Source organism: Oncorhynchus nerka, linkage group LG6 (assembly GCF_034236695.1).
Source record: "Oncorhynchus nerka isolate Pitt River linkage group LG6, Oner_Uvic_2.0, whole genome shotgun sequence".
NCBI lineage: Eukaryota > Metazoa > Chordata > Actinopteri > Salmoniformes > Salmonidae > Oncorhynchus > Oncorhynchus nerka.
The window spans coordinates 14,760,498-14,785,497 of record NC_088401.1 but is presented as its reverse complement, the minus strand read 5'-3'; the positions used below and the strand labels follow the sequence as shown (position 1 = coordinate 14,785,497).

The 25,000-nt window shown below is 44.0% G+C and overlaps 1 protein-coding gene across 1 annotated transcript in view; it reads left to right on the top strand.

The window, feature by feature from the left end:
* LOC135572049 (catenin delta-2-like) overlaps nucleotides 1-25,000 on the top strand; it is a 368,899-nt gene that overhangs the window by 251,436 nt on the left and 92,463 nt on the right. The window contains exon 13 of the mRNA XM_065019050.1: nucleotides 23,242-23,359. Coding sequence (XP_064875122.1) covers nucleotides 23,242-23,359 — 118 coding nt within the window. The remainder of the gene's footprint in view (nucleotides 1-23,241; nucleotides 23,360-25,000) is intronic.

The window sequence follows — 25,000 nt, the reverse complement described above, 5'->3', positions numbered from 1 at the left end:
ACTCTCTCTCTCTCCCCCTCTCTCTCTGACCCTCTCTCTCTCCCTTTTCTCTCTCTCGCTCCCCCTCTCTGTTTCCCCCCCTCTCTCTCTCTCTCTCTCACCCTCTCTCTCTCCCTTTTCTCTCTCTCGCTCCCCCTCTCTGTTTCCCCCCTCTCTCTCTCTCTCTCTCACCCTCTCTCTCACCCTATCTCTCTCACCCTCTCTGTCTCTCCCCCTCTCTCTCTCTCTCCCTTTTATCTCTCGCGATTTACAATATTAATATATTTAAAATAGTATTAATAAATATTACTGGACAACAGTAACAACAATAATCAAGGGTCAAAATAACCATACAATGGGCAGTAACAATGGCAAACGCTTCCTAAAACACTTCAGCTAGCAGGCCTTTTTAATCGACCTTGCCTGGGTATCCTCGAAGGATACTGACCTCATTCCGTCAGGTTTTTCTTTAAAAGTGCTATCCTCAAAATCTTAAATAAGCATGCCCTAACAGATATAGCCCATGGTTCACTCCAGACCTGACTGCCCTTGACCAGCACAAAAACGTCCTGTGGTGTTCTGCATTAGAATTGAACAGCCCCCACAATATGCAACTTTTCGGGGAAGTTAGGAACCGATATACACAGGCAGTTAGGAAAGCAAAGGCTAGCTTTTTCAAACAGAAATTTGCATCCTGCAACACAAACTCCCAAAAGTTCTGGGACACTGTAAAGTCCATGTAGAATAAACGCACCTCCTCCCAGATGCCCACTGCACTGAGGTATAGTGGCATAAATCCACTATAATTGAGAATTTCAATAAGCATTTTTCTACAGCTGGCCATGCTTTCCACCTGGCCACCCCTACCCTGGTCAACAGCCCGGCACCCCCCACATCAACTTGCCGAAGCCTCCACCATTTCTCCTTCACCCAAATCCAGATGGCTGATGTTCTGAAATAGCTGCAAAATATGGATCCCTACAAATCAGCAGGACTAGACAATCTGGACCCTCTCTTTCTAAAATTATCAACCGAAATTGTTGCAACCCCTATTGCTAGCTTGTTCAACCTCTCTTTCGTGTTGTCTGAGATCCCCAAAGATTGGAAAGCTTCCGTGGTCATCCCCCTCTTCAAAAGGGGAGACTCTAGACCCAAACTGCTATAGACCTGTATCCATCCTACCCTGCCTTTCTAAGGTTTTAAACCTTTTGAGGCGAGGGGTTCCCCTACGTTTCAGTTCAGCTGAAACGGTGTCGCAGGGAATGCAAAAATATTCTTAGAAATATTTAACCTCCACACATTAACAAGTCCAATACCTCAAATGAAAGATAAACACCTTGTTCATCTACCCAGTGTGTCAGATTTTTTAAATGTTTTACGGCGAAAACACAGCATATATTTATTTTAGACCACCACCAAACCAAAGAAAAAACGTAGCCATTTTGTCCAACAAAAGATAAAATGACAAAAGCAGGATTTTAAAAAATCAATCACTAACCTCTTGAAAATATTCATCAGATGACAGTCATATGACATGTTACACAGTACATTTATGTTTTGTTCGATAATATGCATTTTATCCATAAATCTCGGTTTACATTGACGCCATGTTCAGAAAATTCTCCAAAATATCCGGAGGAATTATAGAAAGCTACGCCAGATAACAGAAATACTCATCATAAACTTTGACTAAAGATACATGTTCTACATATAATTAAAACACTGGTTCTTAATGCAACCGCTGTGTCACATTTTTTTTTACGTTACGGAAAAAGCCTAACATTGCAATAATCTGAGACGTCGCTCAGACGTACATTTAACATTTACATTTAAGTCATTTAGCAGACGCTCTTATCCAGAGCGACTTACAAATTGGTGCATTCACCTTATGACATCCAGTGGAGCAGCCACTTTACAATAGTGCATCTAAATATTTTAAGGGGGGTGAGAAGGATTACTTTATCCTATCCTAGGTATTCCTTAAAGAGGTGGGGTTTCAGGTGTCTCCGGAAGGTGGTGATTGACTCCGCTGTCCTGGCGTCGTGAGGGAGTTTGTTCCACCATTGGGGGGCCAGAGCAGCGAACAGCTTTGACTGGGCTGAGCGGGAACTGTACTTCCTCAGTGGTAGGGAGGCGAGCAGGCCAGAGGTGGATGAACGCAGTGCCCTTGTTTGGGTGTAGGGCCTGATCAGAGCCTGGAGGTACTGAGGTGCCGTTCCCCTCACAGCTCCGTAGGCAAGCACCATGGTCTTGTAGCGGATGTGAGCTTCAACTGGAAGCCAGTGGAGAGAGCGGAGGAGCGGGGTGACGTGAGAGAACTTGGGAAGGTTGAACACCAGACGGGCTGCGGCGTTCTGGATGAGTTGTAGGGGTTTAATGGCACAGGCAGGGAGCCCAGCCAACAGCGAGTTGCAGTAATCCAGACGGGAGATGACAAGTGCCTGGATTAGGACCTGCGCCGCTTCCTGTGTGAGGCAGGGTCGTACTCTGCGGATGTTGTAGAGCATGAACCTACAGGGACGGGCCACCGCCTTGATGTTAGTTGAGAACGACAGGGTGTTGTCCAGGATCACGCCAAGGTTCTTAGCGCTCTGGGAGGAGGACACAGTGGAGTTGTCAACCGTGATGGCGAGATCATGGAACGGGCAGTTCTTCCCCGGGAGGAAGAGCAGCTCCGTCTTGCCGAGGTTCAGCTTGAGGTGGTGATCCGTCATCCACACTGATATGTCTGCCAGACATGCAGAGATGCGATTCGCCACCTGGTCATCAGAAGGGGGAAAGGAGAAGATTAATTGTGTGTCGTCTGCATAGCAATGATAGGAGAGACCATGTGAGGTTATGACAGAGCCAAGTGACTTGGTGTATAGCGAGAATAGGAGAGGGCCTAGAACAGAGCCCTGGGGACACCAGTGGTGAGAGCACGTGGTGAGAGACGGATTCTCGCCACGCCACCTGGTAGGAGCGACCTGTCAGGTAGGACGCAATCCAAGCGTGGGCCGCGCCGATGCCCAACTCGGAGAGGGTGGAGAGGAGGATCTGATGGTTCACAGTATCGAAGGCAGCCGATAGGTCTAGAAGGATGAGAGCAGAGGAGAGAGAGTTAGCTTTAGCAGTGCGGAGCGCCTCCGTGATACAGAGAAGAGCAGTCTCAGTTGAATGACTAGTCTTGAAACCTGACTGATTTGGATCAAGAAGGTCATTCTGAGAGAGATAGCGGGAGAGCTGGCCAAGGACGGCACGTTCAAGAGTTTTGGAGAGAAAAGAAAGAAGGGATACTGGTCTGTAGTTGTTGACATCGGAGGGATCGAGTGTAGGTTTTTCAGAAGGGGTGCAACTCTCGCTCTCTTGAAGACGGAAGGGACGTAGCCAGCGGTCAGGGATGAGTTGATGAGCGAGGTGAGGTAAGGGAGAAGGTCTCCGGAAATGGTCTGGAGAAGAGAGGAGGGGATAGGGTCAAGCGGGCAGGTTGTTGGGCGGCCGGCCGTCACAAGACGCGAGATTTCATCTGGAGAGAGAGGGGAGAAAGAGGTCAGAGCACAGGGTAGGGCAGTGTGAGCAGAACCAGCGGTGTCGTTTGACTTAGCAAACGAGGATCGGATGTCGTCGACCTTCTTTTCAAAATGGTTGACGAAGTCATCTGCAGAGAGGGAGGAGGGGGAGGGGGAGGAGGATTCAGGAGGGAGGAGAAGGTGGCAAAGAGCTTCCTAGGGTTAGAGGCAGATGCTTGGAATTTAGAGTGGTAGAAAGTGGCTTTAGCAGCAGCGACAGAAGAGGAAAATGTAGAGAGGAGGGAGTGAAAGGATGCCAGGTCCGCAGGGAGGCTAGTTTTCCTCCATTTCCGCTCGGCTGCCCGGAGCCCTGTTCTGTGAGCTCGCAATGAGTCGTCGAGCCACGGAGCGGGAGGGGAGGACCGAGCCGGCCTGGAGGATAGGGGACATAGAGAGTCAAAGGATGCAGAAAGGGAGGAGAGGAGGGTTGAGGAGGCAGAATCAGGAGATAGGTTGGAGAAGGTTTGAGCAGAGGGAAGAGATGATAGGATGGAAGAGGAGAGAGTAGCGGGGGAGAGAGAGCGAAGGTTGGGATGGCGCGATACCATCCGAGTAGGGGCAGTGTGGGAAGTGTTGGATGAGAGCGAGAGGGAAAAGGATACAAGGTAGTGGTCGGAGACTTGGAGGGGAGTTGCAATGAGGTTAGTGGAAGAACAGCATCTAGTAAAGATGAGGTCGAGCGTATTGCCTGCCTTGTGAGTAGGGAGGGAAGGTGAGAGGGAGAGGTCAAAAGAGGAGAGGAGTGGAAAGAAGGAGGCAGAGAGGAATGAGTCAAAGGTAGACGTGGGGAGGTTAAAGTCGCCCAGAACTGTGAGAGGTGAGCCGTCCTCAGGAAAGGAGCTTATCAAGGCATCAAGCTCATTGATGAACTCTCCGAGGGAACCTGGAGGGCGATAAATGATAAGGATGTTAAGCTTGAAAGGGCTGGTAACTGTGACAGCATGGAATTCAAAGGAGGCGATAGACAGATGGGTAAGGGGAGAAAGAGAGAATGACCACTTGGGAGAGATGAGGATCCCGGTGCCACCACCCCGCTGACCAGAAGCTCTCGGGGTGTGCGAGAACACGTGGGCGGACGAAGAAAGAGCAGTAGTAGTAGCAGTGTTATCTGTGGTGATCCATGTTTCCGTCAGTGCCAAGAAGTCGAGGGACTGGAGGGAGGCATAGGCTGAGATGAACTCTGCCTTGTTGGCCGCAGATCGGCAGTTCCAGAGGCTACCGGAGACCTGGAACTCCACGTGGGTCGTGCGCGCTGGGACCACCAGATTAGGGTGGCCGCGGCCACGCGGTGTGGAGCGTTTGTATGGTCTGTGCAGAGAGGAGAGAACAGGCATAGACAGACACATAGTTGACAGGCTACAGAAGAGGCTACGCTAGTGCAAAGGAGATTGGAATGACAAGTGGACTACACGTCTCGAATGTTCAGAAAGTTGAGCTTACGTAGCAATAATCTTATTGACTAAAATGATTAAAAATGATACCGTACTGCTGAAGTAGGCTAGCTGGCAGTGGCTGCGTTGTTGACTTTGTAGGCTAGCTGGCAGTGGCTGCGTTGTTGATTCGGGGGCTAGCTGGCTAGCTAGCAGTGTTGATTACGTTACGTTGCGTTAAAAGAACGACAATAGCTGGCTAGGTAACCTAGAAAATCGCTCTAGACTACACAATTATCTTTGATACAGAGATGGCTATGTAGCTAGCTATTTAGCTAGCTACGATCAAACAAATCAAACCGTTGTACTGTAATGAAATGAAAATGTGATACTACCTGTGGAGCGAGGCGGAATGCGACCGGGTTGTTGCATCAATATTTCTTTCAACAGAAATACAAAATTACAACATAAATATTCCCTTACCTTTGATGATCTTCCATCAGAATGTAGTGCAAGGAGTCCTAGTTCAACAATAAATCATTTTGTTTCATAATGTTCAATTCTAGTGTCCAAGTAGCAGCATTTGCTACCACTTTCAGCTCAAATGCCCAAAAAATGACTTCTGGTCCAGGATAACTTTGCATCAAAACTTCCAAATTACATATTACAGGTCGACGAAACTGGTCAAACTAAGTGCAGAATCAATCTTCAGGATGTTATAATCATATAGATCCAATAGCATTCCAACCGGATCATTCGTTTTCATCTGGGGCTATTTGGAACAGCGGAAGCACTCAAACGCAAACGCGCCTCAACCACATGGAAATCTTTTGCGACACTTACTATTTTCCTTCCCATTAGGTCAAAGTTCACAGCAAATGCTCCATTACACTTTCTACTGAATGAGGACATCTACTGGAAGACATAGGAAGTGTTTCTAGATCCATACCTTCTTGGGAAGGGAGGGGCGATGACGTCAAAGTTGCCCCAACTTTCAGGATTTCAAAACTAGTTTGGAAGATTGCCTGCCCTGTGAGTTCTGTAATACTCACAGACGTAATTGAAACGGTTTTAGAAACTTCAGAGTGTTTTCTATCCAATATTAATAATAATATGCATATATTAGCAATTTAGGACAGATTTTGATGCAGTTCACTATGGGCACGCAATTCATCCAAAGGGGAAATACTGCCCCCTATCTCTAACAGGTTTTAACAAACAGATCACCGACCACTTCAAATCCCACCATAACTTCTCCACTATGCAATCTGGTTTCCGAGCTGGTCATGCGTACACCTCAGCCACGCTCAAGGTCCTAAACAATATCATAACCTCCATTGATAACACAATACTGTGCAGCCGTATTCATCGAACTGGCCAAGGCTTTCAACTCTGTCAATCACCACATTCTTATCGGCAGACTCAATAGCCTTGGTTTCTTAACTTCTTGCGTCGAGCCATCCCGGATCCGGGATCGTGAATACAGCCTCAAGCTCATTACCATAACGCAACGTTAACTATTCATGAAAATCGCAAATTAAATGAAATAAATATGCCATCTCTCAAGCTTAGCCTTTTGTTAACAACACTGTCATCTCAGATTTTCAAAAATATGCTTCTCAACCATAGCAAAACAAGCATTTGTGTAGCAGCATTTAGTGTTAGCATAGCATTTAGCGTTAGCATTCAGCAGGCAACATTTTCACAAAAACCAGAAAACCATTCAAATAAAATAATTTACCTTTGAAGAACTTCGGATGTTTTCAATGAGGAGACTCTCAGTTAGATAGCAAATGTTCCGTTTTTCCTGAAAGATTATTTGTTTAGGAGAAATCGCTCCATTTTGTGCGTCACGTTTAGCTACTAAAAAAACCTGTATCCAGGATTGTGTAAATCTATCCGCAAGCTCATTAGCATAACACAACGTTAATTATTCATGAAAATCGCAAATGAAATGAAATCAATATGCTAGCTCTCAAGCTTAGCCTTTTGTTAACAACACTGTCATCTCAGATTTTCAAAAATATGCTTCTCAACCATAGCAAAACTAGCATTTGTGTAACAGTATTGATAGCTATTGATAGCTAGCATTAGCATTTAGCGTTAGCATCAGCAGGCAACATTTTCACAAAAAACAGAAAAACTTTAAATAAATAATTTACCTTTGAAGAACTTCGAATGTTTTCAATGAGGAGACTCAGTTAGATAGCAAATGTTCAGTTTTTCCCGAAAGATTATTTGTTTAGGAGAAATCGGTCCGTTTTCTGCGTCATGTTTGGCTACCAAAAAAATACGAAAATTCAGTTATAAAAACGCCGAACTTTTTCCAAAATAACTCCATAATATCGACTGAAACATGGCAAACGTTGTTTAGAATCAATCCTCAAGGTGTTTTTCTACATATCTCTTCGATGATATATCGTTCGTGGAAGTGTGCTTTCCCCTCTGAATCCCATGGGAAAATGCCTGCAGCTGAAGATTACGCACCAATTTAGACAAAGGACACCGGGCGGACCCCTGGCAAATGTAGTCTCTTATGGCCAATCTTCCAATGATATGCCTACAAATACGTCACAATGCTGCAGACACCTTGGACGAATGGCAGAGAGCTCATGTTCATTCATGGCACATTCACAGCCATATAAGGAGACGATGGAAAACAGAGCCTCAAAAATTCTGCTCATTTCCTGTTTGAGGTTTCATCTTGGTTTCGCCTGTAGCATGAGTACTGTGGCACTCACAGATAATATCTTTGCAGTTTTGGAAACGTCAGAGTGTTTTCTTTCCAAAGCTGCCAATTATATACATAGTCGAGCATCTTTTCGTGACAAAATATTGCGCTTAAAACGGGAACGTTTTTTTATCCAATAATGAAATAGCGCCCCCATAGCTTCAAGAAGTTAAATAACTGCATTGCCTGGTTCACCAACTACTTCTCACAGAGGTCAGTATGTCAAATCGGAGGGCCTGTTGTCCGGACCTCTGGCAGTCTCTATGGGGGTGCTACAGGGTTCAATTCTCGGGCCGACTATTTTCTCTGTATATATCAATGATGTCGCTCTTCTGCTGGTGATTCTCTGATACACCTCTACGCAGACCACATCATTCTGTATACCTCTGGCCCTTCTTTGGACACTCTCCTTCCGCGGCCTCCAACTGCTCTTAAATGCAAGTAAAACTAAATGCATGCTCTTCAACCGATCGCTACCAGCACCTGCCTGCCCGCCACACAGAGTAGTGATGCTGGACGGTTCTGACTTAGAATATGTGGACATATACAAATACCTAGATGTCTGGCTAGACTGTAAACTCTCCTTCCAGACACACACTAAGCATCTCCAATCCAAAATTAAATCTTGAATCGGCATCCTATTTGGCAACAAAGCATCCTTCACTCATGCTGCCAAACATACCCTCGTAAAACTGACTATCCTACCGATCCTTGACTTTGGCGATGTCATTCACAAAATAGCCTCCAACACTCTACTCAGCAAATTGGATGCAGTCTATCACAGTGCCATTCATTTTGTCACTAAAGCCCCATATACTACCCACTACTGCAACCTGTACACTGTCGTTGGCTGGCCCTCGCTTCATATTCGTCGCCAAACCCACTGGCTCCAGGTCATCTATAAGTCTTTGCAAGGTAAAGCCCCGCCTTATCTCAACTCACTGGTCACCATAGCAGCACCCACCTGTAGCACGCGCTCCAGCAATATTTCACTGGTCACGCCCAAAGCCAATTCCTCCTTTGGCCGCCTCTCCTTCCAGTTCTCTGGTGCCAATGACTAGAACGAACTGCAAAAATCACAGAAGCTGGAAACTCATATCTCCCCTACTAACTTTAAGCACCAGCTGTCAGAGCAGCTCACAGATCACTGCACCTGTACATAGCCCATCTGTAAATACCCCATCCAATTACCTCATCCCCATACTGTTATTTAATTTATTTCTTTGCTCCTTTGCACCCCAGTATCTCTACTTGCACATTCATCTTCTGCACATGTATCCCTCCAGTCTCTATCACTCCAGTGTTAATTGCTAAATTGTAATTATTTCGCCACTATGGCCTATTTATTGCCTACATCCCTTATCTTACCTCATTTACACACACTGTATATAGACTTTTTTCTATTGTTTTATTGACTGTATGTTTCTTTATTCCATGTGTTACTCTGTTGTTGTTTGTGACACACTGCTTTGCTTTATCTTGGCCAGGTCTCTCTCTCTCTCTCTCTCTCTCTCTCTCTCTCTCTCTCTCTCTCTCTCCACTTTCTCTATTTCTCTCTCTCTCTCTCTCTCTCTCTCTCTCTCTCTCTCTCTCTCTCTCTTTTCTCTCTTTCTCTCTCTCTCTCTCTCCCTCCCTCTCTCTCTCTCTCTCAATTCAGTTCAATTCAATTTAAGGGGCTTTATTTACAATGGTGTTCGTTCATCACTGATTGATATTTTCTTGCAGCAACAGGTCACAAATCTTGCTGCTGTGATAATCAAAATCGGGTTTGTTTTCAAATTCCTTGTTGATCTGTGTAATCTGAGGGAAATATACATTGTGCAGGAGGTTAGGAAGTGCAGCTCAGTCTCCACCTCATTTTGTGGGCAGTGAGCACATAGCCTGTCTTCTCTTGAGAGCCATGTCTGCCTACTGAGACCTTTCTCAATAGCAACGCTATGTTTACTGAGTCTGTACATAGTCAAAGCTTTCCTTAAGTTTGGGTCAGTCACAGCGGTCAGGTATTCTGCCACCTCTCTGTTTAGGGCCAAATAGCATTGTAGTTTGTTATGTTTTTTGTTAATTCTTTCCAATGTGTCAAGTAGTTATATTTTTGTTTTCTCATGACTTCGTTGGGTCTAATAGTGTTGCTGTCCTGGGGCTCTGTGGGGTGTGTTTGTGTTTGTGAACAGAGCCCCAGGACCAGCTTGCTTATGGGACTCTTCACCAGGTTCATCTCTCTGTAGGTGATGGCTTTGTTATGGAATGTTTGGGAATCGCTTCCTTTTAGGTGGTTGTAGAATTGAATGGCTTTTTGGGGGATTTTGATCATTAGCGGGTATCGCCCTAATTCTGCTCTGCATGCATTATTTGGTGTTCTACGTTTGATGGTTTATAATGCCCATCTTGCCGTCTCTCAGATCATTCAAAGCTTTGTGAAAGTTACCTTTGGTGCTGATGTTTAGGCCAAGGTATGTATAGTTTTTTATGTTCTCTAGGGCAACGGTGTCCAGATGGAATTTGTATTTGTGGTCCTGGCGACTGGACATTTTTTGAAACACCATTATTTTGGTCCTACTGTGATTCACTGTCAGAGCCCAGGTCTGGCAGAATATGTGCATAAGATCTAGGTGCTGCTGTAGGCCCTCATTGGTTGGTGACAGAAGCACCAGATCATCAGCAAACAGTAGAGATTTGACTTCAGATTCTAGTAGGGTGAGGCCGGGTGCTGCAAACTGTTCTAGTGCCCTCGCCAATTCATTGATATATATATGATGAAGAGGGTGGAGCTTAAGCTGCATCCCTGTCTCACCCCACGGCCTGTGGGAAGAAATGTGTGTGTTTTTTGCTGTCACCATCGTCGTATGAGTGAGACCAAGGTGCAGCATGAATAGAGTTCCACATATTTTTAATGAACTGAATCTCACCAAAACAAAACAACAAACAACCAAACGAACCGTGAAGCTACTAGTGTGCACACAGGCACCTAACTGTAGACAAGATCCCACACCATAAAGTGGGAAAGGGCTGCCTAAATATGATCCCCAATCAGAGACAACGATTAACAGCTGTCTCTGATTGGGAACCATATCAGGCCAACATAGACATACAAAACCTCTAGACATACAACAACTCTAGACATACATAAAAAGCTAGACATACAAACACCTAGAGTACCCACCCTAGTCACACCCTGAGCTATCCAAAATATATAGAAAACAGAGATATCTAAGGTCAGGGCGTGACATTAACCGCATACTTGTTGTTTGTGTTCATGGACTTTATCTTGTCGTATGTTTTTCCCCCAAAACCACTTTCCAAGAATAGCAGACCCTCATGCCAAATTGAGTCAAAGGCTTTTTTGAAATCAACCAAGCATGGGAAAACTTAGCCTTTGTTTTGGTTTGTTTGTTTGTCAATTAGGGTGTGCAGGGGGAATACATGGTCTGTCGTACGATAATTTGGTAAATAGCCAATTTGACATTTTCTCAGTACATTGTTTTCACTGAGGAGATGTACGAGCTTGCTATTAATGAAAATGCAGATGATTTTCCCAAGGTTGCTCTTGACGCATATCCCACAGTAGTTATTGTGGTCAACTGTGGCTCCACTTTTGTGGATTGGGGTGATCAGTCCTTGGTTCCAAATATTGGGGGAGATGCCAGAGCTAAGGATGACATTAAAGAGTTTTAGTTTAGCCAATTGGAATTTGTTGTCTGTTTATTTGATCATTTCATTGAGGATACCATCAACACCACAGGCCTTTTTGGGTTGGAGGGTTTTTATTTTGTCCTGTAGTACTTCAAGGTAATTGGAGAATCCAGTGGGTTCTGGTAGTATTTATTTGATCTGGTAGTATTTATTTGAAATATTTGATTCTCAGATTTGTATTTGATCATGTATATGTTTTTGCTGTTTGTTCTTTCTTATAGAGCAAAAAGATTGGAGAAGTGGTTGACCCATACATCTCCATTTTGGATAGATAAATATTTGTGTTGTTGTTTGTTTAGTGTTTTTTCCAATTTTCCCAGAAGTGGTTTGAATCTATGGATTCTTCAATTACATTGAGCTGATTTCTGACGTGCTATTCCTTCTTTTTCCGTAGTGCATTTCTGTGTTGTTTTAGTGATTCACCATAGTGAAGGCATAGACTCAGGTTTTCTGGGTGTCCATGTTTTTGGTTGGACAAGTTTCTCAATTTCTTTCTTAGATTTTTGCATTCTTCATTAAACCATTTGTCATTGTTGTTCAGTTTCTTCGGTTTTCTATTTGGGATTTTTAGATTTGATATGGAAGCTGAGAGGCCAAATATACAGTTTAGGTTTTCTACTGCCAAGTTTACGCCTTCACTAGTACAGTGAAATGTTTTGTCCAAGATGTTGTCTAAAAGGGATTCAATTTGTTGTCGCCTAATTGTTTTTTGGTAGGTTTCCAAACTACATTCCTTCTATCTATAGCATTTCTTAACATTACTAAATTCCTTTGGCTTTGATGCCTCATGATTGAGTGTTGCTCATTTCAAGTAGAGTGTGATTTGGCTGTGGTCTGATAGGGGTGTCAGTGGGCTGACTGTGAACACTCTGAGAGACTCTGGTTTGAGGTCAGTAATAAAGTAGTCTACAGTACTACTGCCAAGAGATGAGCTATAGGTGTACCTACCATAGGAGTCCCCTCGAAGCCTACCATTGACTATGTACATACCCAGCGTGCGAAAGAGCTGCAGGAGTTGTGACCTGTTTTTGTTGGTTATGTTGTCATAGTTGTGCCTAGGGGGGCATATGTGGGAGGGAATGCTGTCACCTCCAGGCAGGTGTTTGTCCCCCTGTGTGCTGAGGGTGTCCGGTTCGTGTCCGGTTCGTGTCCGGTTTAGGTTGCCAGAGACTATTACATGTCCCTGGGCCTGGAATTGATTGATTTCCCCCTCCAGGATGGAGAAGCTGTCTTCATTAAAGTATGGGGATTCTAGTGGGGGGATATAGGTAGCACACATGAGGACATTTTTCTCTGTTACGATTTCCTTTTGAATTTCTAGCCAAATTTAAAATGTTCCTGTTTTGATTAATTTAATGGAGTGAGTAAGGTCTGCTCTACACCAAATTAGCATACCCCCTGAGTCCCTTCCCTGTTTCACACATGGTAGTTTGGTGGATGGGACTACCAGCTCTCTGTAACCTAGAGGGCAACCAGTGGGTCCGTCTCCTCTATACCAGGTTTCTTGTAGGATGACAATGTCTGTATTTACAGACACAGGCCTTGGATATTCCAGGGTGAGATAGTGGAGGCTTTGTGTTCCATAAAGTGTCCAATGTTGTTGGTCGTGGTATTTGGCCTCAAGCCAGTAAGTGTGAGCAGAGCCTGCTGAGCATCTAGTACATGCCATTGGCTTGGGCTAGTGTAAGAGTGGTTGCTGGGCCTGTTTTCACATTCATGGCCTGCGCGTATGTGTGACTTCCATGTTGAGGCCCTCTTTGCGTGGGTGGGGTGCATGGGGTGGCCAGGAGGGGCATAGGTCTGATCTGAGGGGGCCTAAATGGGGTGTGGGCATGGTTGACTTGGGGTTGTTGATTGGTTGGGGTGGGGATGTGTATGTGGCTGGTGGTGTTGTGGTCTGGATGTAGGTCCTCTCGGCGTGAGTCCTCTATGTGTAGGTCCAGGGGGGGGGGGGCGCAGGTCTGGGAGAGTGTTTCAATGCTCTGGGCGGGGTGTCTATTGATCTGTTGCTCCTGTGTGAGGTGTTGGGGCTGCGTTTGAGAGCGATGTCCTTTAGTGTTCAGGAAAAGAAGGGCACTGCTGCCTTGTATAGGTGGACCTGGTCATAGAGGCTGTTCATTCCAGGGTGGAGTGGTGGGCATTACTGCCTTGTAGATGTGGACCTGGTCATAGAGGCTGTTCAAGTCCAGGGTGGAGTGGTGGGCCAGGAAAACATTTGGTTTTGAGGCACAGTTACGGGAAATTATTGCGTTTACCCGCTGTATGTATGTAGGACAACAATCTGTCAACAATCTGTGTCTTGTGTATGTCCTCAGTGTGTGTTGTCAGGAGGGCTATCAAGGTGGCTGACAGGGGGGTGCTCAGAGGGGGTGAGATCCTCTGTGCTTGGGGTTCTTCATTTGTCTTTTCTGCTGTGGTGTTGAGGCTATGGTCAGGGTCATGTTGTGGACTGTTCTGCTGTTGTGTCGAGACTTTTGTCGGGAGCTGAGGTGGGTTGTTCTGCTGGCTTCTCTGTGGGGGTGGCCACCTCTCTAGTGGGTTGTTCCCAGTCACACGTCATCCCCCTCAACCTCTCCTCCAGTAGTCTGATCCTCTCCTCTTTTGCTCTGTTCTTCTGCTCTTGCTTTTTTTATATTGTTGAAGTTGTCTCACCACAGTCCAGAGTGCAGATATGTCTCTTTCTACCTCCAGCTCTCCGGGTCTGGTTAAGGGGTGTTGTTGTACTGGACTGTTGTCTGGGTCTGGTTAAGGGGTGTTGTTGTGCTGGACTGTTGTCTGGGTCTGGTTAAGGGGTGTTGTTGTGCTAGACTGTTGTCTGGGTCTGTGCTGACTGGAATGTAATCACCTGCTGTTCCAGCTCCACCTGTCTTACCTCCAGCTGGGTAGATGTATCCTTTTATTTCAATGAGGGGGTGGTACTCTGAGGCTGTAGTAACGATACCGCATGCGGGATGGGGCGGACTAAGAGGTTAAGGGAGAGAAATCTGTGTGTGACTAAGAAAACAGAGGACAATTTTTATTTAATTTTTTTACGTTAATTTAACTAGGCAATATCAGTTAAGAACAAATTCTTATTTTCAATGACGGCCTAGGAACAGTGGGTTAACTGCCTGTTCAGGGGCAGAACGACAGATTTGTACCTTGTCAGCTCAGGGGTTTGAACTTGCAACCTTCCGGTTACTATTCTGACGCTCTAACCACTAGGCTACCCTGCCGCCCCGTGGTTAGAGCTCTGAAAAACTTATGACAGGAAAGAGACCCTGTCAAGGTCCCTCTAATCTCGGGAGGGAGGGAACGGTATGGACGTACTCTGAATAAACCTTACGGACCTTTTGCAGAAGCTGAGTCTTTGCCTAATTATTATTAAACCCAAACCTTCTGGGATTGGTCAAAGCTGTTGGGGCAAGGAGTTCCCCTCAGGGAACTAACTATTTTCCCTCCCATTAGGTCAAAGTTCACAGCAAATGGTCCATTACACTTTCTACTGAATGAAGACATCTGGAAGTGCTTCCAGATCCATATCCTGTTGGGAAAGGAGGGGGCGATGACGTCAAAGTTGCCCCAACTTTCAGAATTTCACTTCTTGTTTGGAAGATTATGAGTTCTGTTATACTCACAGACATAATTCAAACAGTTTTAGAAGCTTCAGAGTGTTTTCTATCCAATAGTAATAATAATATGCATATATTAGCAATCTAGGACAGAGTTTGATGCAGTTCACTATGGGCACGCAATTCATCCAAAGTGAAAATACTGCCCCCTATCCTCAACAAGTTTTAACCTCACACTCAACAAATCAAAGGAGATGATCGTGGACTTCAGGAAACAGCAGAGGCAGCACCCCCTTATCCACATTGACGGGACAGTAGTGGAGAAGGTGGAAAGTTTTAATTTCCTCGGCGTACACATCATGGACAAACTGAAATTGGTCCACCCACAGCGTGGTGAAAAGGGCGCAACATCGCCTCTTCAACCTCAGAAGGCTGAAGAAATTTGTCTTGTCTCCAAAAACACTCGCAAGCTTTTACAGATGCACAATCGAGAGCATCCTGTCGGGCTGTATCACCGCCTGCAGGACACCTACACCACCCGATGTCACAGGAAGACCATAAAGATCATCAAGGACATCAACCAAATCAAATCAAATTTTATTTGTCACATACACATGGTTAGCAGATGTTAGTGCGAGTGTAGCGAAATGCTTGTGCTTCTAGTTCCGACAATGCAGTAATAACCAACAAGTAATCTAGCTAACAATTCCAAAACTACTACCTTATAGACACAAGTGTAAGGGGATAAAGAATATGTACATAAAGATATATGAATGAGTGATGGTACAGAGCGGCATAGGCAAGATACAGTAGATGGTATTGAGTGCAGTATATACATATGAGATGAGTATGTAACCAAAGTGGCATAGTTAAAGTGGCTAGTGATACATGTATTACATAAGGATGCAGTAGATGATGTAGAGTACAGTATATACGTATACATATGAGATGAATAATGTAGGGTATGTAAACATTATATTAGGTAGCATTGTTTAAAGTGGCTAGTGATATATTTTACATCATTTCCCATCAATTCCCATTATTAAAGTGGATGGAGTTGAGTCAGTGTGTTGGCAGCAGCCACTCAATGTTAGTGGTGGCTGTTTAACAGTCTGATGGCCTTGAGATAGAAGCTGTTTTTCAGTCTCTCGGTCCCAGCTTTGATGCACCTGTACTGACCTCGCCTTCTGGATGATAGCGAGGTGAACAGGCAGTGGCTCGGGTGGTTGTTGTCCTTGATGATCTTTATGGCCTTCCTGTGACATCGGGTGGTGTAGGTGTCCTGGAGGGCAGGTAGTTTGCCCCCGGTGATGTGTTGTGCAGACCTCACTACCCTCTGGAGAGCCTTACGGTTGTGGGCGGAGCAGTTGCCGTACCAGGCGGTGATACAGCCCCACAGGATGCTCTCGATTGTGCATCTGTAGAAGTTTGTGAGTGCTTTTGGTGACACGCCAAATTTCTTCAGCCTCCTGAGGTTGAAGAGGCGCTGCTGCGCCTTCTCCACGATGCTGTCTGTGTGGGTGGACCAATTCAGTTTGTCTGTGATGTGTACGCCGAGGAACTTAAAACTTACTACCCTCTCCACTACTGTTCCATCGATGTGGATAGGGGGGTGTTCCCTCTGCTGTTTCCTGAAGTCCACAATCATCTCCTTAGTTTTGTTGACGTTGAGTGTGAGGTTATTTTCCTGACACCACCCGAGCCACTGCCTGTTCACCCCGTTATCATCCAGAAGGCGAGGTCAGTACAGGGTGCATAACAGCTGGGACCGAGAGGCTGAAAAACAGATTCTATCTCAAGGCCATCAGACTGTTAAACATCCATCACTAACATTGAGAGGCTGCTGCCAACATACAGACTCAATCTCTAGCCACTTTAATAATTGATCAGTTGATGTAATAAATGTATCACTAGTCACTTAAACAATGCCACTTTATATAATGTTTACATTACTCATCTCATATGTATATACTGTACTCTATACCATCTACTGCATCTTGCCTATGCCGTTCGGCCATCGCTCATCCATGTATTTATATGTACATATTCTTAATCATTCCTCTACACTTGTGTGTTTAAGGTAGTTGTTGTGAAATTGTTAGATTACTTGTTAGATATTACTGCACGGTCGGAACTAGAAGCACAAGCATTTTACACTTGCATTAACGTCTGCTAACCATGTGTATGTGACCAATAAAATTTGATTTGATTTGGAAGATGAGGTTGCTGATGTTCCCATTTTTATAATAGTCAGCAAAAAGTGTCTCTTGATTTTGCATAAGGAGCTTCATTTTGTGATATTTTCTTGCCTTATCATTCTTGACATGCACAGGGTACTGTATTTTAATTGCCTCTGGACAGCGGGAGGCAGCTTCTAAGGCCTCTCCATTTGGTTGGAGTAGACTGTTCCACTCTCCTGACGTTGTTGGGCTGAAAGGCTTTGACACCTCTCACTTGACACATCAGTGCTAATTAAAGTTGTATCAAGCTTGGCAGCATTAATTTAGCATTCAGTCCTTATGAAGTAATGTCAGGTATTTTTCTTCTTGGCTTTTGGAAATACAATTTTGCTTCAGACTAAACATTACTCACTCAGTTCCAGGTTGGATGGTGTTTTCAGATTTCTCTTGTTTTCCAGAGCATTTGCTGTATAGCATTGGAATAATAATCTTTGGTAGTTGTAAGCCTTCCAGGTGATTCCGTAATTCGGTCCAAAATCAGGTTCTAGGTTTTGAGTTTTGATTTGGAGTGGAGGGTAGTGTCCTGTATATGTCCTGGTGACATAGTGGTTATGTTGTAGAGGGTAGCATCCTGTATATGTTCCTGACAAAAAAATCCAAGTTTATCTAACTATGAATCTATCTTTTTTAAGAACATGCTAAAAAATGCAGGAGTTCATCTGATCATGACCTCTCTCTCTCTCTTTCTCCCACCCCCCCTCTCTCTCCCCTCTCCCCTTTCTATATTTTCTCTCTCTCTCCTTTCTCCCCTTTCTCTCTCCTATCTCCTCTCTCACTCTCTCCTCTCTCCCCTTTCTCTCTCCTATCTCCCCTCTCACTCTCTCCTCTCTCCCTTTTCTCTCTCCTATCTCCCCTCTCTCTCTCCTCTCTCCCCTTTCTCTCTCCCCTCTCCCTTTTCTCTCTCCCCTCTCCCTTTTCTCTCTCCTATCTTCCCTCTCACTCTCTCCTCTCTCCCCTTTCTCTATCCCTCCCTCTCTCTCTCAGTTGATAGCTGTGTAATATAGACAGATAGCTGTGTAATATAGACAGACAGTGTGTGCCTGTGAATCAGACTCTGCCAGTATTGTCAATCAATCAAATGTATTAATAGAGCCCTTTTGAACAAAAGCAGGTGTCACAAAGTGCTTCTACAGAAATCGAGCCTCTCTATTGTCTCTCTATCATAGTGATGGTGTCGTATATCAGATTGGGATGTAGGCTAAATATGTCACGTCAGAGACCATACAGTCTGTTTCTAGCTTATTACACATTCCACACCACAATGTTCCTCAAACATTGTTTCTCAACCGTTCATTAAACCAGGAATCGGCCAGCTTTGGCCCATGTTCCTAGGGGGATCGCTCAAGTTATAATTAGCACTTGAGACGTGACTAAATCAGTGTGAACTCTGAACTATGACAGCTCTGCAGCCATGTTAATTAAAGTTTAGACAATGGTCTACGTGTCTTCCTCCTGGTGGAGCTCATGATAGGCTCTATCCACAACCTACCCACAGTGTGTGTGTGTGTGTGTGTGTGTGTGTGTGTGTGTGTGTGTGTGTGTGTGTGTGTGTGTGTGTGTGTGTGTGTGTGTGTGTGTGTGTGTGTGTGTGTGTGTGTGTGCGGGTATCCTTACAGCTTCATTAAAAACTAGATGTCTTCCCACGCACACACCTAGCTGGCTATGAATGGAGACACACTGTTTATAACCCATCTCTACTCAATAACAACACTGTTTATAACCCATCTCTACTCAATAACCACACTGTTTATAACTCATCTCTACTCAATAACAACACTGTTTATAACCCATCTCTACTCAATAACCACACTGTTTATAACTCATCTCTACTCAATAACAACACTGTTTATAACCCATCTCTACTCAATAACCACACTGTTTATAACCCATCTCTACTCAATAACCACACTGTTTATAACCCAGCTCTACTCAATAACCACACTGTTTATAACCCAGCTCTACTCAATAACAACACTGTTTATAACCCATCTCTACTCAATAACAACACTGTTTATAACCCATCTCTACTCAATAACCACACTGTTTATAACTCATCTCTACTCAATAACAACACTGTTTATAACCCATCTCTACTCAATAACCACACTGTTTATAACTCATCTCTACTCAATAACCACACTGTTGCATAGCAATGATAGAGTATTTGAATAATCAAATGTGAGCGTTTGAATATGAATAAGGTTTGAGGTTGATCAGGTTGATGAATCAGCATATTTAAACATTTACATGTACTGTACATTTTAATAATTTAGCAGACGCTCTCATCCAGAGTGACTTACAGTTAGTGAGTACATATTTTCATTCGCAAATGATCAAAACAAGGAGTCAGACTTATTTCAGATTAATCCCAACAATATACTTGAGGTGAATTGATATCAGAGTTTAAATCAGGCAGAACTAAAGTGTTGGTTGACAGCGAGACCATCGTCCGTCTATGGGTCTGTATTCTACTGTATATTATGCAGGGTTGGCATGGTTACTTTCCAAATGTAATCCGTTACAGTTATTAGTTACCTGTCCAAAATTGTAATCAGTAACGTAACTTTTGGATTACCCAAACTCAGTAACGTAATCTGATTACATTCAGTTACTTTTAGATTACATTCCCCTTAAGCAGCATTAGAAAAAGAGAAAAATGGATGTTACAAATTGAACGACATCTATTGCAGGATAAATCCATGTTAAAGTTTACAAAGCTGTGTTACGGTTTTCATGTGGTGAAGGATATTCGGACCAAAATGCAGCGTGTAGATTGCAATCCATGTTTAATGAACAACGTGAAACACGAATAAACACAAAACACTACAAAACAAAGAACGTAACGAAAACCAAAACAGCCTATACTTGTGTAAATAAACAAAGAGATAGGACTAAGGACAATCACCCACGACAAAACTCAAAGAATATGGCTGCCTAAATATGGTTCCCAATCAGAGACAACGATAAACACCTGCCTCTGATTGAGAACCACTCCAGACAGCCATAGACTTTGCTAGATAACCCCACTAGCTACAATCCCAATACATACACACCAAAACCCCAAGACAAAACACACCACAATACAAAAACCCCATGCCACACCCTGGCCTGACCCAATACATGAAGAAAAACACAAAATACTTAGACCAGGGCGTGACAAGCTGGCCATATATGGATGTTACATGTTAAGTTATGGGTTGGTTATGTAGGCTTCTTCTAACCCATTGCTTTCTACTACATATAATAATATGATTATATCTTTACATTAAAAACCAAAGTCTATCAGATTTCCAGTCATTCCAATAAATGTTATACCCCTTGATCTTCAAGAATAGGATTTGGAAGTATAGATTAGCCAAATTGTTTTACCTGAGCTTAACACCAAAACTAAGGACTAATTAGCCAGCCCTACTTGTTTATGATTTTGTTGTCATGGAAGACTGATTGGTGTCATTGATTCAAGGTGAAAATAAATGCTGCGCTCATGGAATGGCCTGCTTTGAGCACTACTGAAGAAAAAAAAGCCCATAGGCTGGGATCTGCACTATGCAGCTGTTATTCCATAGGCTGGGATCTGCACTATGCAGCTGTTATTCCATAGAATGGGATCTGCACTATGCAGCTGTTATTCCATAGGCTGGGATCTGCACTATGCAGCTGTTGTTCTATAGGCTGGGATCTGCACTATACAGCTGTTGTTCCATAGGCTGGGATCTGCACTATACAGCTGTTATTTCATAGGCTGGGATCTGTACTATACAGCTGTTGTTCCATAGGCTGGGATCCTCACTATGCAGCTGTTGTTCTATAGGCTGGGATCTGCACTATGCAGCTGTTGTTCCATAGGCTGGGATCTGCACTATACAGCTGTTATTCCATAGGCTGGGATCTGCACTATGCAGCTGTTGTTCCATAGGCTGGGATCTGCACTATGCAGCTGTTGTTCTATAGGCTGGGATCTGCACTATGCAGCTGTTGTTCCATAGGCTGGGATCTGCACTATGCAGCTGTTGTTCCGTAGGCTGGGATCTGCACTATGCAGCTGTTGTTCTATAGGCTGGGATCTGCACTATGCAGCTGTTGTTCCATAGGCTGGGATCTGCACTATGCAGCTGTTGTTTCATAGGCTGGGATCTGCACTATACAGCTGTTGTTCCATAGGCTGGGATCTGCACTATGCAGCTGTTGTTTCATAGGCTGGGATCTGCACTATGCAGCTTTTGCAAGAGCGCATTTTACACTGGTTGTCCACTGGTTTCAAAAACAATGATTGATTGATAGGCAGCTTAAACGTCTGTAATTCAACCATTATTGAGTTTAAATACACATTTAGATTTGTGATCAGCCATCCACAACAACAACGATCCGTAAAGCACACATATCTAAATGAGAGAGCAGCGCTATGCGCCATGTAGATATCAATAATAAGTTATATCTGTATCGCTGTAGACTACACCACTGCTGTCATCATTACCTCCAAGTGTTTATTCAAGTTGAATAATCTTTGGATGCCGACAGCAGTCACAGCATTGGAAGACACAGCTTGGACTGTAACCTACAAAAGCCTAATCCTGCTCTTTTCCCACAATCCATCAAACACATTTGGTGTGTCATCATAGTGGTCAGACTCACTCAGGTGGAACACACTTAAACTTGCGCCTTTTTTAAAACGCTGATTTGAATGTAATTGAGTAAAACAGTGTCAAAGATTTTTTCCGCAAACATCCTTTCTGAATTTAAAAGTGATCCTTGAAGAAATCATCTAGTTTCTCAAAGTATCTGTAATCCGATTCCAATATTTTTGCTGGCAACGTAACGGATTACAGTTACAGTTTTTTGTAATCCCTAACATGTAATTCGTTACTCCCAACCCTGATAATATGTCTGTTTGCTATTCAGAGAGCAGAGGAGATGACTTGAGCTTTAGTGTCAACACAAAGCCCAGAGCTGACTGTCTGTCTGCTAATAACTAAGACACATGATTGGCTTCAGTACAATCTGATAGGATGATGGATTCTGCTCTCACTTCATTTTCCTGACTGATGAATGGCTTAATTAATTCATACACTACATGACCAAAGGTATGCGGACAGCTGCTTGTCAAACATCTCATTCCAAAATCATGGGCATTAATATGGAGTTGGTCCCTGCCCTTTGTTGCTGTTACAGCCTCCACTCTTCTGGAAAGGCTTTCCACTAAATGTTGGAACATTGCTGCGGGGACTTGCTTCAATTCAGCCACAAGAGCATTAGTGAGGTCGTGCACTGATGTTGGGTGATTAGGCCTGGTTCGCAGTCGGTGTTCCAAATCATCCCAAAGGTGTTCGATGGGGTTGAGGTCAGGTCAGGGCTCTGTGCAGGCCAGTCAAGTTCTTCCCCACCAATCTCAACAAACCATAGCTGTATGGACCTTGCTTTTTGCATTGTCATGCCCCCGTGCAGGAAAGAGCCTTCCCCAAACTGTTTCCACAAAGTTGGGAGCACAGAATCGTCTAGAATGTATGCTGTTAAGATTTCCCTTCACTGGAACTAAGGGGCCTAGCCCGAACCATGAAAAACAGCCCTAGACCATTATTCCTCCTCCACCAAACTTTACAGTTGGCACTATGCATTCAGGCAGGAAGTGTTCTAATGGCAACCGCCAAACCCAGATTAGTCCGTCGGAATGTCAGATGGTAAAGTGTGATTCGTCACTCCAGAGAACGCATTTCCACTGCTCCAGAGTCCAATGGAAGGAGAGGGATGTGTTAGCCTGGTAAATATATACATTTCTGCCTCTGTCATCTGGGAATTGCATTGAATTAAATGTTACAATTGATTGGGCTCTGAATGCGCTATAAACAGAGCCAGGTAATATATGTAGTGTGTATTATTATCGATTGGGAGATTGCATGGTGCGAGGTTCAGACGGCTTCAGCCCCATGGGTACCTGGCTGAGACAGATACGGACACATATAAATGCAGGTTTGCAGGCACATAATGTGGCACGCAGATACACACATTATCATTAACACACTGACTTTTATTCTGGTTCGATTCTTCGTATAAACATCATTCCCAAAGTTATAGAGAGTCACGTTGGTCTCAGACCCCACACACTGTCTGACCTGTCCCCATCCTTCTGTGTTTCAGGAATGTGAGTTCTGCAGGAGAGGAGGCCAGGAGGAGGATGAGAGAGTGTGACGGACTGACAGACGCTCTCCTCTACGTCATACAGACCGCTTTGGGCAGCAACGACATTGACAGCAAGGTGTGTGTGTAGTTTGTATGTGTGTGTGTGTTGTTGTGTGTGTGTGTGTGTGTGTGTGTGTGTGTGTGTGTGTGTGTGTGTGTGTGTGTGTGTAGTTTGTATGTGTGTGTGTGTTGTGTGTGTGTGTGTGTGTGTGTGTGTGTGTGTGTGTGTGTGTGTGTGTGTGTGTGTGTGTGTGTGTGTGTGTGTGTGTGTGTGTCCATCAGTTCAATAGTAGATCAACAGCTTTGTGCGTGGCTACCTTCTCAAGGTTGCAGCAGCGCAGTCTCTCTAAATGGCATTTCTTAATCATTGTCTAACATCCCACCCATCTCTGCTGTCTGCCCAATCATAGGAGGGCTCTGGTGTCTCCCCAGTAATAATGATTGATTGGCAAGCACTGGGGCCAATGGCCATTGTCATTGACTGGTCCCAAGTTATTAGCAGACATAGACAGACTTTCTGTCCTCCTGGTCTCTTTTTCTTTCTTCCCCTATTCTGTCTTTCTATTTCATACCTACTTTCTTTCTCTACCTTTATCATGTCACTCTGTTCAAAAAGGGAAAGTAAAGGGAATTAAATCTGTTGTTTACCTCTGGAGTTGTTTACCTGTTGTTTACCCGTGGAGTTGTTTACATGTTGTTTACCTCTGGAGTTGTTTACCTCTGGAGTTGTTTACCTCTGGAGTTGTTTACCTGTTGTTTACCTCTGGAGTTGTTTACCTGTTGTTTACCTGTGGAGTTGTTTACCTGTTGTTTACCCGTGGAGTTGTTTACATGTTGTTTACCTCTGGAGTTGTTTACCTGTGGAGTTGTTTACCTGTTGTTTACCCGTGGAGTTGTTTACATGTTGTTTACCTCTGGAGTTGTTTACCTCTGGAGTTGTTTACCTCTGGAGTTGTTTACCTGTTGTTTACCTCTGGAGTTGTTTACCTGTGGAGTTGTTTACCTGTTGTTTACCTCTGGAGTTGTTTACCTCTGGAGTTGTTTACATGTTGTTTACTTCTGGAGTTGTTTACCTGTGGAGTTGTTTACTTGTTGTTTACCCCTGGAGTTGTTTACCTGTGGAGTTGTTTACCTCTGGAGTTGTTTACCTGTTGTTTACTTCTGGAGTTGTTTACCTGTTGTTTACCTCTGGAGTTGTTTATCTGTTGTTTATCTCTGGTGTTGTTCACTTGTGGAGTTGTTTACTTCTGGAGTTGTTTACCTGTGGAGTTGTTTACCTCTGGAGTTGTTTACCTGTGGAGTTGTTTACCTCTGGAGTTGTTTACCTGTTGTTTACTTCTGGAGTTGTTTACCTGTTGTTTACCTCTGGAGTTGTTTATCTGTTGTTTATCTCTGGTGTTGTTCACTTGTGGAGTTGTTTACCTGTTGTTTAACTCTGGAGTTGTTTACCTGTTGTTCACCTCTGGGGTTGTTTACATGTTGTTTACCTATGGAGTTGTTTACCTGTTGTTTACCTGTGGATTTGTTTACCTGTTGTTTACCTGTGGATTTGTTTACCTGTTGTTTACCTGTGGATTTGTTTACCTGTTGTTCACCTCTGGGGTTGTTTACATGTTGTTTACCTATGGAGTTGTTTACCTGTTGTTTACCTATGGAGTTGTTTACCTGTTGTTTACCTGTGGATTTGTTTACCTGTTGTTTACCTGTGGATTTGTTT